This window comes from Parasteatoda tepidariorum, chromosome 6 (assembly GCF_982258835.1).
Source record: "Parasteatoda tepidariorum strain Cologne lab strain chromosome 6, Ptep-v5.0, whole genome shotgun sequence".
Lineage (NCBI taxonomy): Eukaryota > Metazoa > Arthropoda > Arachnida > Araneae > Theridiidae > Parasteatoda > Parasteatoda tepidariorum.
Window position 1 is genome coordinate 29,360,497 of NC_141760.1, and position 15,266 is coordinate 29,375,762.

Consider the following 15,266-nt stretch of genomic DNA (forward strand, 5'->3'; position numbering starts at 1 on the left):
TAATATGAAGCTATGAATATTCAAGAAAAAAAAATTTCAACAATGAAAACACACAAAAAAACACGAGATAAATAATAATCTATTCATCATTTATTAAATCTCTAAATACATTATTTGTTATCTAGTAATATAAGAACCATATTTAATAATAAAAACACATTATTTATTGTCTTAAAATTTAAAAAATAAAAATAGTTTTATTTTTTAAATTTTTATCAAATGTGTTAAAAAGTAATACACTTCTTCAGTTTAAAGGATAATTATAGAGATATCTAATATTTAAAAATGTTGAATAAAAAACTATTCAAAACATTTTTAAGAGCGAGTTATTGACACTACCTTTGATTTTAAAAAAATATCACAAAAAAGGAGGAAAGAGTTTTAATGGAAATAAAATTTAATAGCACATAAAACCACATATAAGTTACTTTAATCATGAATTTGTTTAGAGTACAAAGGTTCCTCCCATTTTACATGGCAATAGGATCCCAGCCAATTCGTATGAAATTTTGACACATTGTATTAAAAGATGAAAGGAGTTCGAAATACAGACTGTTAAACTTACATGTCACACAGGTTTTTTTAAGAGTAATTTTAAATTAGTCACTCAAAGCAACTCGACCAGTTTTTCGAAACTCTCTACGTCACAATCTGTTGTTTTAACATTAGACAATAAGAATATTTGAACGGAAGGATTTCAATACAACATACCGAATTTTAGCTTCTATGGTTTTCTTGTTAAAAACAATTAACACTTGTGCATAGCACTTTTTGAAATTAAATGATTTTTCAGAGTATAAAAAAAGAATATATATATATAAACAAAACTTATTTAAAATGAAAACCTATAATATCCAAACTCTTTGTAAAGCTTAAAAATGCTATTTACTGGATTCAAATTATGTAGTAGGTATAATTGATTGCATAATTTTGATTTTGAAAAGAATAATTGATAATTTTGATAAGCATAAAATATAATAGCCTTTCAGATTATTTTTCATTTCGATATTTTTATAAAAAAAATATGTTCAAAACTTTAATTTCACTGCTTTTTAAAAATAATGCTGCAAAACAAAAACATAAACATTTAAAAAATGTCTAACAGTAAAAATGCAATTATTAAACAGCAATGAGATATAGAGTGCAGTAATATTCATTTGAAGGGCTTTTATTGGAAGTACATTAAAATACAAATATTTGTATTTAAACAAGGCATTAGACAGAAAAAAAATTAGCGTAGCACAAAATGTAAAAGAAATGTTTCAAAAAAAAAATTTAAGATATTATTACAATGTTATTCCGGTAAAAGTTCAAATTATATATAAATATCAAGCTATATATAAATATCTAGATAGATTAACCTGTCACTAACAAAAATTACTTTTTAATTCATGTTTTCTACATTACTCATTCCATCTAAAGTGTAACCCTTCTTCTTTAAACATTATATTACAATTTAAAACAAAACTAACCAAAAAATCATCAATTGCTGCAGCAACTTTGATGTGCCCTTCATTATTTGCTAATTGAGCAGGAGTCAAGCCTTTTGAGTTTTTCATATTGGCTGCAGTGTGAGAACCAGGACATTTAAACAGCTCATGAGTCAATGAATAAAGCCCATATCTAGCAGCAAAATGAAGCAATGAAGGAAATTCTTCTTTTGCTAAAAAAGAAAGAGAATCAATATTAAAGCAAATTGCAAAATAATACTAATCTACTTAAATTTTAAATAAAAAGTCACAAAAAAAATTTACTAAATGTAGGATAAAGTTTCTTTTTACTTTTCTTTAAAAAAATACATTATATTACAAAAAGTAATTAAAACAGTTGATGGTACTGTGGTATATTTTTGTGCTACATAGACTAAATTGAAAAACAACTTCATTTGTGCTTTATCCACGCTGTTTTTCATTTTAGTCTGGTTGAAAAGCATTAAGCTTGGAAGCTATGTAAATTCAAAAATACATAATTTTAGTTCCAAAAGTAAGCATTTTAGTAAATTTTAAAATACATTTTAGGTTTTAAAAAAAATGCACTTCAGACTAGGAAAAAATATTGTACATACTACATTCACATACAACTGACAAAGAACAGAATCACAGTTACTGTGAACTTTTGAATGGGGTTTTTGAGAATTAAAATTGTGAATAAATAAAAAAATCCCATTTTAAATAGTCGAATTAATTCTATATAACAGATAAAAGAAGTGTTTTATGTTACATGAATTTTTTTTCTTCCTATGAAGTCATTATTTATTAATGTTATTCATCAACTTTCAAATAAAGAATAAATAAAACCTGAGTAACTTTCCTAAATTTATAAATTACAAACATATATATATATATATATATTCTTTTTCTTTTAATGTAAGAAACTGTTTAACAATTAAAGTTTACAAAAGATATAAATTTTTAACAAAATGTTAAAAATAAATATGAATTCCATACATTTTTAAGAAATAAATATAAGTAAATTTTCTAATTGTTATCTTAATTTTATTTTGAACTAATTACACCTTTATTGACAATAAAAAAATGGTATTATTACAATATAAAAAAATTAAAATTAAAAATTTAATGCATTAATATGCAGCAAATTGACAAAAATGAAAAATTAATGACTTACAAATACTGTACATAAAACTCTAAAAATATTTTTTTTTTCGATATACATCAAATATTTCTGGAAGATTGAATGTAGAGATTAATGGCATGAGAGTAGGTTAAATTGCGCCTAACTTAAAATAACAATGTAAGGAAAATAAATGGTGTCATAAACTAAGTGTGACATTAAAATAAAATAAAAGTTATTGACCTGGAAAACTCAAAAACGCTACTTAACTGGAAGAATATAAAGTAATAATTGGCCTTGAAAGGTTATTATTTAGTAGAAAATATGCTTAGATGAAATAAAATGTAGAGATACACTTACTGCTATATTTATCAAGTTTGTTTTCAGGTTTCAATAGACTAAATCCTTCTAATGGTAGATTCTTTCTGAAAGCAGCCGTGAGCTGATTGTCCACTTCTGACAAAGCGGAAACTCCAAGAGTGCTTCGAAGAAATTCATAAGGAGATGTAACTGAACTAAGTAATCCATAGAGTTCTCCCATTTTTGAAACACATTTCACAGAACTTACTCCCATAAAATCTTCTCCATTCCAAACATGTACATTTACCATATTTTGAATGTGTATCAAATCATCTGCAAGAAAAAAAATATATGATTTTGATAATACCATAAAATATTGAAGTTAAGAAAACACTTAAGAAAAAGCTTGTAAATTTACAAAACTAATCACATTTATTTTTATTTAATAAAAGAATGCAACATTATAAATGAAAAATGATTTCATAATGCATAAAATTATTTGCAAAAGAATGTTTAATATTGTTATAAAATATTACACCTTAAAACTTTAACAGAGAGCTTGTGTTAGATGAAACTATTTTGTGGTGCCAAATTGAAAACTACAAAGTTAAACCTTATTATGTAAATTGAAAATAATGTAAAATTGATGAAATAATTTGAAAATAATGTAAAAAAATGAGTAAACTGCATTAAAAATTCAATATGTTGTTAATGATACATTTAATATTTAATGCAACCACCAAGAAAAATTAATAAATAACAATCTAAAGAAAGATATAAACTGAGCAAGCTATTTATTTGATAAATATACCTCTCTGATTGAGACTTAAGATAAAATCAGTTTAAAAAATAATTTCAATAAAAAATAACATTTAATGGATATATACTTACTGAGCATTACAACATTCTTAATATGAAATGTACATTCAAAACCAAAAATAACAACAAGGTTCTTCATTATTATTTTATTTGATTTGCAATTCTTTAAAATTAAAGGGAAAAATTTAACCATGAATAATAAATTTAAATTCAATTACATTAAAGATTACATTAACAGATCACCTAGAATGATAAAGTTAAAGTGCATGGATTTCTTTGTTTTACTGGAATTTCTTGAGAAAAATTAACCATGAATAGTAAAAATAAATTTAAATTCAATTGCATTAAAGAGAAAAAAAATTCACCTGGAATGACAAAGGTTAAAGTGTATGGATTTCTTCGTTTTACTGGAATTTCTCGGGCACCATTAGCTTCTAAGGCAACTCTTATTCTTGCAGTATTATCCAAAGGCTTGGTTAGCAATATATACACTTTCCCATTACCCTATTAACAAAATTTGAAATTCATTAATTTAATAACTCTACAAAAATTATTTAAAATTGATCAAAAAATATAAAAAAATAATAATACTTGATATGCAATTTAAAATAACAAATGGAAAATCTTAAAATTGCATTTTTTAAAAAAAAAAAACATGTAATAATTTCACTCTTAAAAATATTTCTAAAAAAATACATAGAGGTATAATTTTAAATAATCACCTAAATCAATTTTTTTTTAATATTTACAATGCAAACTTATTTATAATTAACCAAACATTTGTTACATTGCATAATATCTATATTTATTTTAAAATTCTGATTAAATATTTAGAATAATTTAGTTTTTAATTAAATTAAACATGTTTATTTTTATGTACTATATAAACTTGCTGTGTAGTAAATATTAATATAATGCTTGAGAATATGTTTGTTTACATTTGTTTAAAAAACAAATAATAAAAATATGGGTAAAATAACGATGCATAGTAAATTAATTGCTGACTTTTTCAAAATTAATTAAAGTGAAAAATAATAATTTTTTAAAACTAAATAAATTAAAAAACTAATAAAAAAAGCTTTATTTAAGAATGCATTATTGGGTACGACTTTGACTAAGATCATAATCATTTAAATAACTTTTTTTTAAGATAATAAATCACATCACATGACAAGTGAAAATAGGAGGAGGGGTTGTTAAGATTACCTCTTGTATTTTTCTTGGTATAAGTTTATATTTTGGCTTATTGATTCGCTCGCACTCTTTAGATCTTGCCAAAGTTTCATGCATCATCTCAACAACATTTCGCACCATGTTTATATCTTTATCTTTAGCTTCTAGGTGGCGCCACTCATCATATGACACCAGCACGTTCTGAAAACAAAAACAAGGAGAAATTTGTTTACAAAACACTGGACCTATTATTTAATCATGAAACAAAACTTATTATTGATAAAAATATTTACTATTAGAAAAAATAAAAATTATATTGTTGATTGTTAAGTATTAGTTATATATATAACAATAATTATTTTTATTTATCAATAATTTACAATAAATAAATTTTGGACAGATTTTGCTATTTTTTTCAGGAATAGAATACTGTGATTATTCATAAAGAACTCCATCCAGACATATAAACTTTTAAAATAAAATAATCTTGAATTTCTACATGCATAGTGTTTAAAATCAGTGTATACTTTTTGTCCCTATCCCCTAATATAATCATTGAGGTAGTACAACCCCTCGAATCAAGAAATTAAATAAGAAACTAATTTAATAAAACTAATAAAATACTTAGTTATTATATAAAACTATAATATATATACTTTAATTCAATTTTAAAAAATAGACACTTTTCAATAACAAAACAATAAAGATTAAATAATGTGAAGCCTGATTAAAACTCAAAATTTTTCAAACATTAAAAACCCCTCCAAAATAAAATTCTAAGTACAACACTGAAAGAATGGGGTTAAATATCTTTTTTCTTCTTTAGAGCATTTTAAAAATTTATTTTTAAATTTAGTGAAATTTACAAATGCAAATTATGATTGTAAATCTGAAGCCGCCTGCGAGACACTTAGGTTTCCTTTTGTGAATTTCCACTTACGTAAAAAAAAAAAAAAAAAAATTCAGCCTCCCCATTCTCTTATTACATTTGTAAGCATAATAAAATTTGAAAAATAATGTAACATCTGAAAATAAAATCGAGTAAGGCATAACAAAAATAAAACTGGAAAATAATCAACAACCATGCAGAAATTTTTACCAGTTTCTTTCTTTTCCTTTTTATTTTTTTTTTATTTTTAAGATACGAGTGATAATAATAGATGTCTATTTATTCTGACACCAAATATTTTCATTAGTTTAATTAAACGTAAATAAAATATAAAGAGAATGTAATTCTTTAATGAAAGTAAAATTCTATTGATGATTCTTTATTAATGAATTATTCTTAATTTATTAATAGATAAATCTCTAGCTTTGTTTTTCTACAAAAAAAAGTGATTCGCTTAACGTAAATACTTTCAAATTAATTGTATATATTTCGCGCTTACGAAAATGCACAATTTAAGGAAACTTTTTCTAATGACTGTAACATTTCATTATTTTGTGGCGTCATACTGTCTGATATGAATTCGAAAATAAAACAAGATGATGTAACTTATCTTTTTTACGGCGTCCTTCACAATGATGATTCATCAAATAATTTTACGAATGACTAAATCTGAGATATATTTTTTATTATTTCTCTTTATGTGTTTGGCCGTCGAACAAAACAAAAAAATTCGAATATGCATGGATTTTCACACCTACAGGGCGTCATCATCTTAGAAGAATACTTCACCATTCCAAGAATTAATTAAATGATAAAAATCGTCCTTTAACAGAAATCAGTAAATAAATTGTGAAAATAATGTTCTTATTGCAAACAAAAAGCGCTATTTTAGATTCATTTTTTTTTTTTTTTTACACAATGTATATTGTCAAAGCCGTCAAACTTCAGTCTACTGTTACTTTAACAAATAGAATATTGCCATTTTTTAAAACTATTCAATAATTCATTTCAATTTTTAAATGATTCTACAAATATATTTTAAAAAATTCTTTTTTTTTTCCAATGAAAATAATGCCACTTATATAAAATTTCTACACTGGGCCATAAACTGGTTTAACACATGATTTTACATACAATAAGCTTTCGAAAATTGCAAAATAGGACTCGGAATAGTACAAACGTTGCTGCAGTAGAAACAGTTATAGAGGGAATAATCAAGAAATAATATTTGCAACAACTAACTAAATAAAAACTAACAAAATTTTTTTTAAAAAATGAGACAAAGCATCAAGAGGGTTGTAATTAAAAAATTCATTTATTTATTTAGTACTTTTTTTTAAATAAAATTCTAGAGATTTTTGAAATTTTTATCACTCACTTTAATACCAGCAATGCCAGATGGGGTGGCACCACAAATCATGGCAATTGTTTTGCTAGGTTTCAATAATCGAGTAAATTGAAAGCAGTCGGCAGCATGCTTGTCAAGGAATTCAACCAGGGCTGGAGACAAGATGACCAGGACAACACGGGCGTCGCTGAAGACGGGCGTCTTGGTGCATCCCAGGGGAAAGGTCATCTTCTCGACCTGTTCATGCTGTATGACAGCCCCACTTCCTTCGAATTGACGAGACAGGTAGGAGTCCCATTCGACGACGTCCTCGGCAAAGATGAAAGTAACGTCTACAGGAGCCATTTCCTAATTCGAATTCTGGAAGGAAAAAATTCTTTAATTACTGGGGGTTAAGATGTTGCAAACACATAAAAAATAGTCTGTAAGGGGATTTAAAAGGACCACTCGCTCCCCTCTGAAAACCTAAAAAAGTACATCTTATTTCAAACAACAAGAATTTTGCATTTCGTGATAATGATGTGCGTAATAAATTCATACATAGCCATAAAACTGAGCGTGACATCTATAATTTTAAATTTTAAGTGGACTTGAACTAATATATGTTTGTTTTGTGCACCCTATTCCTAAAAATAAAATAAAAATTATTTTAATAGAAAATTAAACACAAATTTTTAAAAAAAAACATTAGAAATCTCCATTTTTTTTTTTTTTTTTTTTGTTTATATCATTTTTATTTTAAACTGCATAATTTTTGCACAATATTTTAAAAATTTTTAAAGTTAAAAATTAAAATTTTATACCAAAAAATTTTGGTTTGGTAGCTATAAACAAATTACTGATTATTTGTGAAAATTTGTAATGCATACATGTCAATATATTTTCCAGAATTGCAAAAAATTATTTATGCACAAGTTTTGAAAGATTTTTCGGAGTAGCACCCAAAATTTCTGATAGCACCCTAGAGTCAAAGTTTAAATTATTGCACCTAACTCTAATAATTTAGGCCTTACTGGACTTCGAAAACTATGCTAAATATTGAGAAGACATTTCCAAAAATGTGAGGCACAATTTACTGATTTACTAATGGATTTCATGAGTTTAAAAAATATTAATAAATGTAATTTTTTTATTTACGATATAATAATTATTAAATAGTTATATAAACTTATAAAATGTATTACTCTAATAAACAAAAACAAAAAAAAAATAATAACTGAAATCAGAATTTAATAGTTACAGAAACAGTTATGTAACTTGTAATTAAAATACAATAACAAAGCAACTTTATTTTATTTTATAACCGACCCAATTCTGAGTTTACGTTTACGACTATCAATGTTCAATTCTGTGGCCTTTCTAATCGAATTTTGAATATAACACTGAAGACAAAGAAGCTTCTGGGTCAAGTATCGGGACAAACTAGCCGTCGTAGAGGACTTTTTGGTGGAACTAACCAGCATTTGCGTAACATGGCGGGGAAAACGACGAAAGCCTCCCATTGTTAACCCGACTACAAAAGGGATTCTAAACCATGACCTGTCTACCAATGAGGATATTTTATGTCCTCACTGAGGCTGGTGCGAGCCGGAAGCAGAACTTTTACCCAGCTACCGCTGAGATTCGAACCTAGGGCACCTCACTGAGAGACGAACGCTCCATTCACTGAGCCACCACGACTCTTAACATTTGTCAAAATACATTATTATAAAAATATTTCTTAATGAAACAGCCTACAGCAGATATGGCGAACCTATGACATGCTTACACGTGGCAGAGTGGCATGTGAAATGCATTTCAATTTCGAGCAAGATTTTTAAATTACTGCCACAAATCGTAGATGTTAATTGCTTTAAAATTTTGAGGAAAATTTCATAGAATTCTAAAAATTATTTAGCACTATTTCTCGTAATCTAATAACCTTTTTATTTTTTACCTCTTTTGAAAGATATTGTGCTGCGAAATAATACTAAATCATGAAAGGTTCAAAACAAAATCAAGAAAACGAAAATCACGATTTTAACTTAAAATCCAAGATGAGGAGTTAGTTATTAATAATTATATAAATTAGCTAATATAAATTAGTTAGACAAATGTAATTTTATTGGTTTGAAATCAAAGCAGTGGCTTAAAGATTATTTCTTAAAAAGAACTGTAACAAGTGGTACACTGGACATCTGAAAATAATAAACCGTAATTTAACTGACACACTAATCGAAAAAGTTTTACCTATCTCTGACCTAATAGCACTGTTGTAAGGAAGTCATCTATTTGGATACCCCTATAACGTTGAAGTTACCCTAATTATCCATTTTCAGTCTGTACCATCATTAAATTATATTAGCATATCATATTAAAATAATAAATAAACATATGATTCCAGATGAAATAAAGCAAAGCAAAGAATAAAATAAAGCACCAATTAAATTAATAAATTATTTACATACAATGTCAATAAATCGAACTGCTTTAAACGGAACTTAAATAATTCCAAAAGTAAGTAATAAAATAAAGTACCAATAATAAAGCAAACAACATTCAATTAATAAGCAGAATTTACATACAATGTTTTTAAATCGAACTTAATAGGAATGGTGGCGAATATGGATAAAATTTACCAAGAATATCTCACTGAAAAGCTATTAAACCACACATTGCAGAAATTAAATCAACCAATAAATGATTTGACAAGACAACTATCCGTATGGCGATATAGAAAAATGTAAAGCAATTAAACTTCAATTATTAAAAACATTTTTGAGCTTTATTATTAAATTAGAATTGACTAAGGAATGGCTTTTGAAATTATATTTTTTTAAATTTATTAATTTCTTAAAGGAATGAAGATATTAAAGGAAATCAAATAATTCCAGAAGTATGTAATAAAGTAAAAGCACCAATAATAAAGCAAACAATCAATTAATAAACAGTATTTACATACAATGTCACTAAATCGAACTTACTAGGAATGATGGCGAATATGGATAAAATTTAAAAAGAACATTTTACTAAAAATCTATTAAACTAAACATTTTTTTCTCCTTTATTTATCTTTTTTTTCTTTCTTTAAACTATCTTTTAATGAACTAAATCTATATCACTTAGACAAAGATTTGTCAAAACAACTGCAAGAAGAAAACGTTACTTTCTAGAAGAATTACATGAAGTAAAACCAACAGTTGTTATAAAAGTCATGTAGAAAGATATAAAGCCATTAATATTAAGTTATTAAAAAAATATTTATGATCATATTTACATTTAAACTTGGGAATAGCTAGTACAAATAATAAATTTTTTAATTGATTGATTTCATAAAAAAAATGAAGATATCAAAGAAAGTCAGATAATTCCAGAAGTACGTAATAAAATAAAAGCACCAATAAAACTAACAACTAAGTAATGTTTACAACATACAATATCACTAAATCGAACTTACTAGAAATGCAGATAAAATTTACCGAAAATGTTTCACTGAAAAGCTATTAAACCAAACATATCAGAAAGTCTATGGTACAAATCTGTATCACAAAATAAATGGTTTGACATAAGTCAACTGCAGCACGACAACGTAAGGTAAGTTAGAGAAAGTGAAATTCCAAGCTGTTGGAAATGGCAATATAGGAAGTTATAAGTTCTCGGAAAATCCCATTTAATTGATGCAGCTGAAGACTATTATGTTTATTCAGGATAACTACAGGTGATCCTAAGGATCAAATAATATTAGACTTTCTTTTTTTTTTTTTAAATATTTCATTTATTTGCAATCGAATAACTTCCTTAAAAATAGAGATAATAACGGAATAAAAGTCACTAACCGATTAAAAAGGTCACATCTTAGGAAAGTCACACCTCTTGAAGTTAGTGAATTTTTTTTTAAATGTTTATTTTTCTTTTATTTATTTAATATTTTTTTTTTAGAAACTAAGTCCTAAGCTTAATTGTTAATTTCTCGAGATTAAAGAAATGATTATTAAATATAGCGAAATATATCCTAGAAAGGAAAGAAAAAAAAAACTTCATTCTTTTGAAATGACTTTAATAAGGAAATACAATTTTTTTAAAACACATCACAGCAAAAATATACACAAATATAAACTTTTAAAGATAAGAGCAAATTTCTTCTTAGTACACTGTAAAAAATTACGGAAAAAGTACCGCAGGTTACGGAGCAAAACAATCTGATAAATTGTATTTTTACAGTAATAATTACCGTAAAATCACTGAATCACTCTAACTAAATAAATATTACAGTGTTTCGAAAATAAAGTTTCTTTTCTGCAATAATATTCTAGTCAGAAAAACTTGGGGGGGAAAATCAAGAAGTGTTAAATTTAGAGAATTGATTCTTATAGACTACATAAAAAATAAACTAAAAAATAACTAAGTACTTCAGACTAAGGATGAAATTACGATTTAAAACAATAGGAAATAAAACAACACTCCGAACCTGTCCTCCGGAAGTAGGTCATATTAACTGGGTAGTTCACATCTTTTTAAAATGTGGGCATTTCTATTCTTTTCTTCAAATATCATATGAAGTAAACGTGGTTTCTATTTACGTTTTTTCTCTTTCCCTCTTTCTGTGTTTACTTTATTTATTTTATTTTATTAATTTATATTTGGAAGCGATCGGAAAAACTAAAAAGCAGCCGGGTTTGATTACAGAAGATGCTATTAAAATTAATTTAAAAAAAAAAAAATTTGAATGACGGAAAGAGGTAAGTCCGAGGAGCAAAATTAAAACATTTCCCTGCGGCAAAAAAAATTAATTTATCCAGCATATAAAACTATTTTACCAAAATATTTTATAAGTATAACTACTTATACAGCACCGTATACTTCACTTTGGGAAAATGAGATCGATTATTTAAGCAAAATATTGATTTTGTAAAAGATAATAAGGATTATGTTAGGAATTCTTTTTGGCGGCGTCAATTCGTCGCCAATCAAATTATATTTTATTTCAGTTGTTCTCGATACACTCATGCCCGAAGGAGCACGTCTTGAAAGCTCCTATTTCTCATATTTTGTTTTCAGTCTAAATATTATTTTTTTCATTGTTACGTTTGTTAATAAATATAGAAGCACATATTGATTGTTTATTCACTAACCAGGGCATCAAATGGTAGAGATATACGCATATCCCGAAACTCGAAATAGATTTTCTATCAGATTACAATGCAGCAATATAAATGGTTTAATGATGATTTTCATTTAACTAATTTTGAACAAATATGTTTTTACGCATTTCACTTACGTTAATTACATGCTGAATGCTTTGAAAAATATAGGAAAAAAAGGTTTCACGTAAATCCATACAATTTTAACGTTTTTAAGAAAACAAACGATACATGATTTGATAATCACAACCAAACAACAAAAATCGGTAAATCGGTAGGTAAATATTTTTTGTACTACTCACATTAAAAAGATTACACCATTTATAGCTTTATATTAACTATTTATCATAATCATTCGACGATTTTTTTTTTAATCATTAGATGAGAAAAGGCAATAATTACTAGTATTGCATCGAAAATAATTAATAACTATCAGAAAAGAAACAATTTAACACACAACGCGGGCCTAACATGGTCCACAATTAAAACGATTAAAAAATATTAAGTATTTATCTTACATCTAATTCGCAACAAAATCGTCCAGTTAGGAAAACTTTTCTTTTTATTTCTAACGATTGGTACGGTATGAGTAGTAATATAGACCAGTGGTTCTTAACCTTTTTAAGCCGCGACCCAAATTTGAGAAATATGTTCATGTCGCGACCCAAAAAAAAGTCAAAATTAGGCTGAGTAAGCCACAATGACTTTTTCTTGGAGGTGTTGGTATTACTTATTATTTGGTGTATTACTAACTTTTTTGGTTCGACAGCACGACCCAAGAAATATGCTTCGCGACCCAATTTTGGGTCGCGACCCATAGGTTAAGAACCGCTGATATAGACAATGCTAAAAAATTACTTACATGCTATTTGAAATTCTTTTTATCCAGAGTTAATATTAAAAAGTCATTTCCGCTAATGTTCTAGAGATCTAAATCATACTGCAATCATTTAGAAAAACATCCGGTACTGATGTTATTGATATAGAAATGCCAAATGACTTCGATATCTTCATATAGATATGGAAATGCGGGCGACATGACGACTTGGTTGGCGTAATCCAATGCCATTTATTATACAAAGCTGACTTTGGCAAACATTCTATTCTGTTAAATTACTTTTATTCATTAATACGCCTTTAATGCCATTTTCTTTTACCCACAAGTGCCCACGTTACATTCTCTAAGAATTATTCTATGTGCTAATAATAATGTAGGTCGAAAACTCGACTGGAAAATTAAAAATCTTTGATGAAGTTTACTTACTTCGATTAAAATAACTTTTCTGAAATTTAAGGAACGATACTTAAAACGTAAAAATTTTAAATTATTAGACATTTTTAAAACTAAGTATTCATGCAATTTTAAAAATTACCTTTTTAATGTAAGCCAACTAATAAGTAAATAAACGATCCATTTTCTTCCTGACATCACAATAAACTACATTAAGTTTTTACTTCAAGATTGACAACTATAAAATGCCCTTGCAACATAATCAACTGAAACTTGATGAGTGCTATGATGTATGTCTTAAGTTTCCATATTCTCATTTAAAATTATGTTATTAGCTTCCGCATTTTGCAAAATTTAGGAACCCTTTGCTGCTCCATAATTTTTTTTATCCAAAAAATTACATTTGAAAATCTTTGATGGTACATTATTACGAACACGATATGGTTTATTTTGTAGCTCGAAAATATTTTATAGTTGCAAAGGGAACAATATTTTTGTAAGCAAACGATTTTATAAATAAAGCTTTTTCACAATCGTTTTCTAATTTTTACTATCAAATCCATTTTGAAATTACTAAAATATAAATTATTAGTCACAAAAAAAATTTAATTGAAAACAAATTTTTTAACTGTAAAATATTTTATACAATTTGAAATATCTCATAAAATATCTTACAGTAAGATAAAAAAAGCTCTTAATTTTGTGATCAAATCATTACATAAATGGTGCTTTTTCGCAATCGTTTGCAAATTTCAAATTTCACACTTATATTGTGAAGCAATGTAAGACACGTCAAAACACTTCTTAGGTAATTGGTAATTAATAATTCCATAGCAATGATGTGTAACTTGATAAATTAAAAAGCTAATTTTAACATTTCTCACAGATTTAGGGTCGCATTTTCGGAAAAAGAAAGCAGGGAAAAAAAAGATAGTCATCCGAAGCTGCTATGAATTATGAGTTTTTTATATCTATCGATAATAATTTAACTGTTCCTTAGCGTAATTAGTACCCTATCAATTAATCAAATACAAAAAAAAAGGTCATTACTGAATAAGAAAAAAACATCTGAAGTTAAATTTAAATTACAGTATATTTTTAACTTCCTAGAGATGAGGGAATAATTTTATTATTGTAATTTATTGTATACATATAGAAGAAAAAAAATTATTAGATAATTTTTCATTTGACCATTTAAGAAATATACAAAAGTACACTTTTAAGATAACATAGTTATTAAAATTAGCAAAACTATTCTGAGTTAAGAAATTTTAAAAAAAAACTTAAAAGTAAACGTGCAAAACTTTTTAAGATGAAATCCATAAATAAAAATTTATTAATCATAATAATAATGAGTAAGAACGAGGAAAATTTTTTTGAAATTTTTAAACCTAATAAAGCCATTTCAGGCAAACAATTTTAAACTCTTCAACAAATAAAAACTAGTTACCTCAAGTTTCTTCAGACAAACATGGTGTTGATGCCAAATTTCCGGACAGAGCAGTTTGTCGCATCTTATCATATTTATATTAAAGACTCATACAAAACCCTAAATTTTTCTAACCCTGCATAAGTCATTGACAAATAATGATTGTCATGCCAAGTAATTGAAGTATTATTCCAGGAAAAAGCAGAAAAATTGTTTGCAATAAAATGCACTATAAATTCAACCATCATCGAATAATATATAAAAAGGAAAAACAATTATAAAAAAAAATTATCAAACTGAGGATTATTGAATATATGCTTACCTTACAGGAAAACAGAAATTCAACGAATATTTACAAACTACAAAGCATAGCACAGCAGTAAATG

At 26.2% G+C, this 15,266-nt stretch overlaps 1 protein-coding gene across 2 annotated transcripts in view; it reads right to left on the reverse strand.

Annotated features, from left to right (window-relative positions):
* stumps (DBB domain-containing protein stumps) overlaps positions 1-15,266 on the reverse strand; it is a 65,100-nt gene that overhangs the window by 12,901 nt on the left and 36,933 nt on the right. Inside the window, exons 1-6 of one of the 2 annotated variants that reach the window (XM_071178870.2) lie at positions 10,537-10,646; positions 7,131-7,460; positions 4,897-5,064; positions 4,056-4,194; positions 2,932-3,204; positions 1,473-1,663 (exon numbers count right to left, since the gene is read on the reverse strand). In XM_071178870.2, coding sequence (XP_071034971.2) covers positions 1,473-1,663; positions 2,932-3,204; positions 4,056-4,194; positions 4,897-5,064; positions 7,131-7,445 — 1,086 coding nt within the window. In that variant the 5' untranslated portion in view covers positions 7,446-7,460; positions 10,537-10,646. Of the gene's footprint in view, positions 1-1,472; positions 1,664-2,931; positions 3,205-4,055; positions 4,195-4,896; positions 5,065-7,130; positions 7,461-10,536; positions 10,647-15,266 lie in introns of those variants that run through there. The other variant, XM_016067978.4, reaches the window with a different exon arrangement.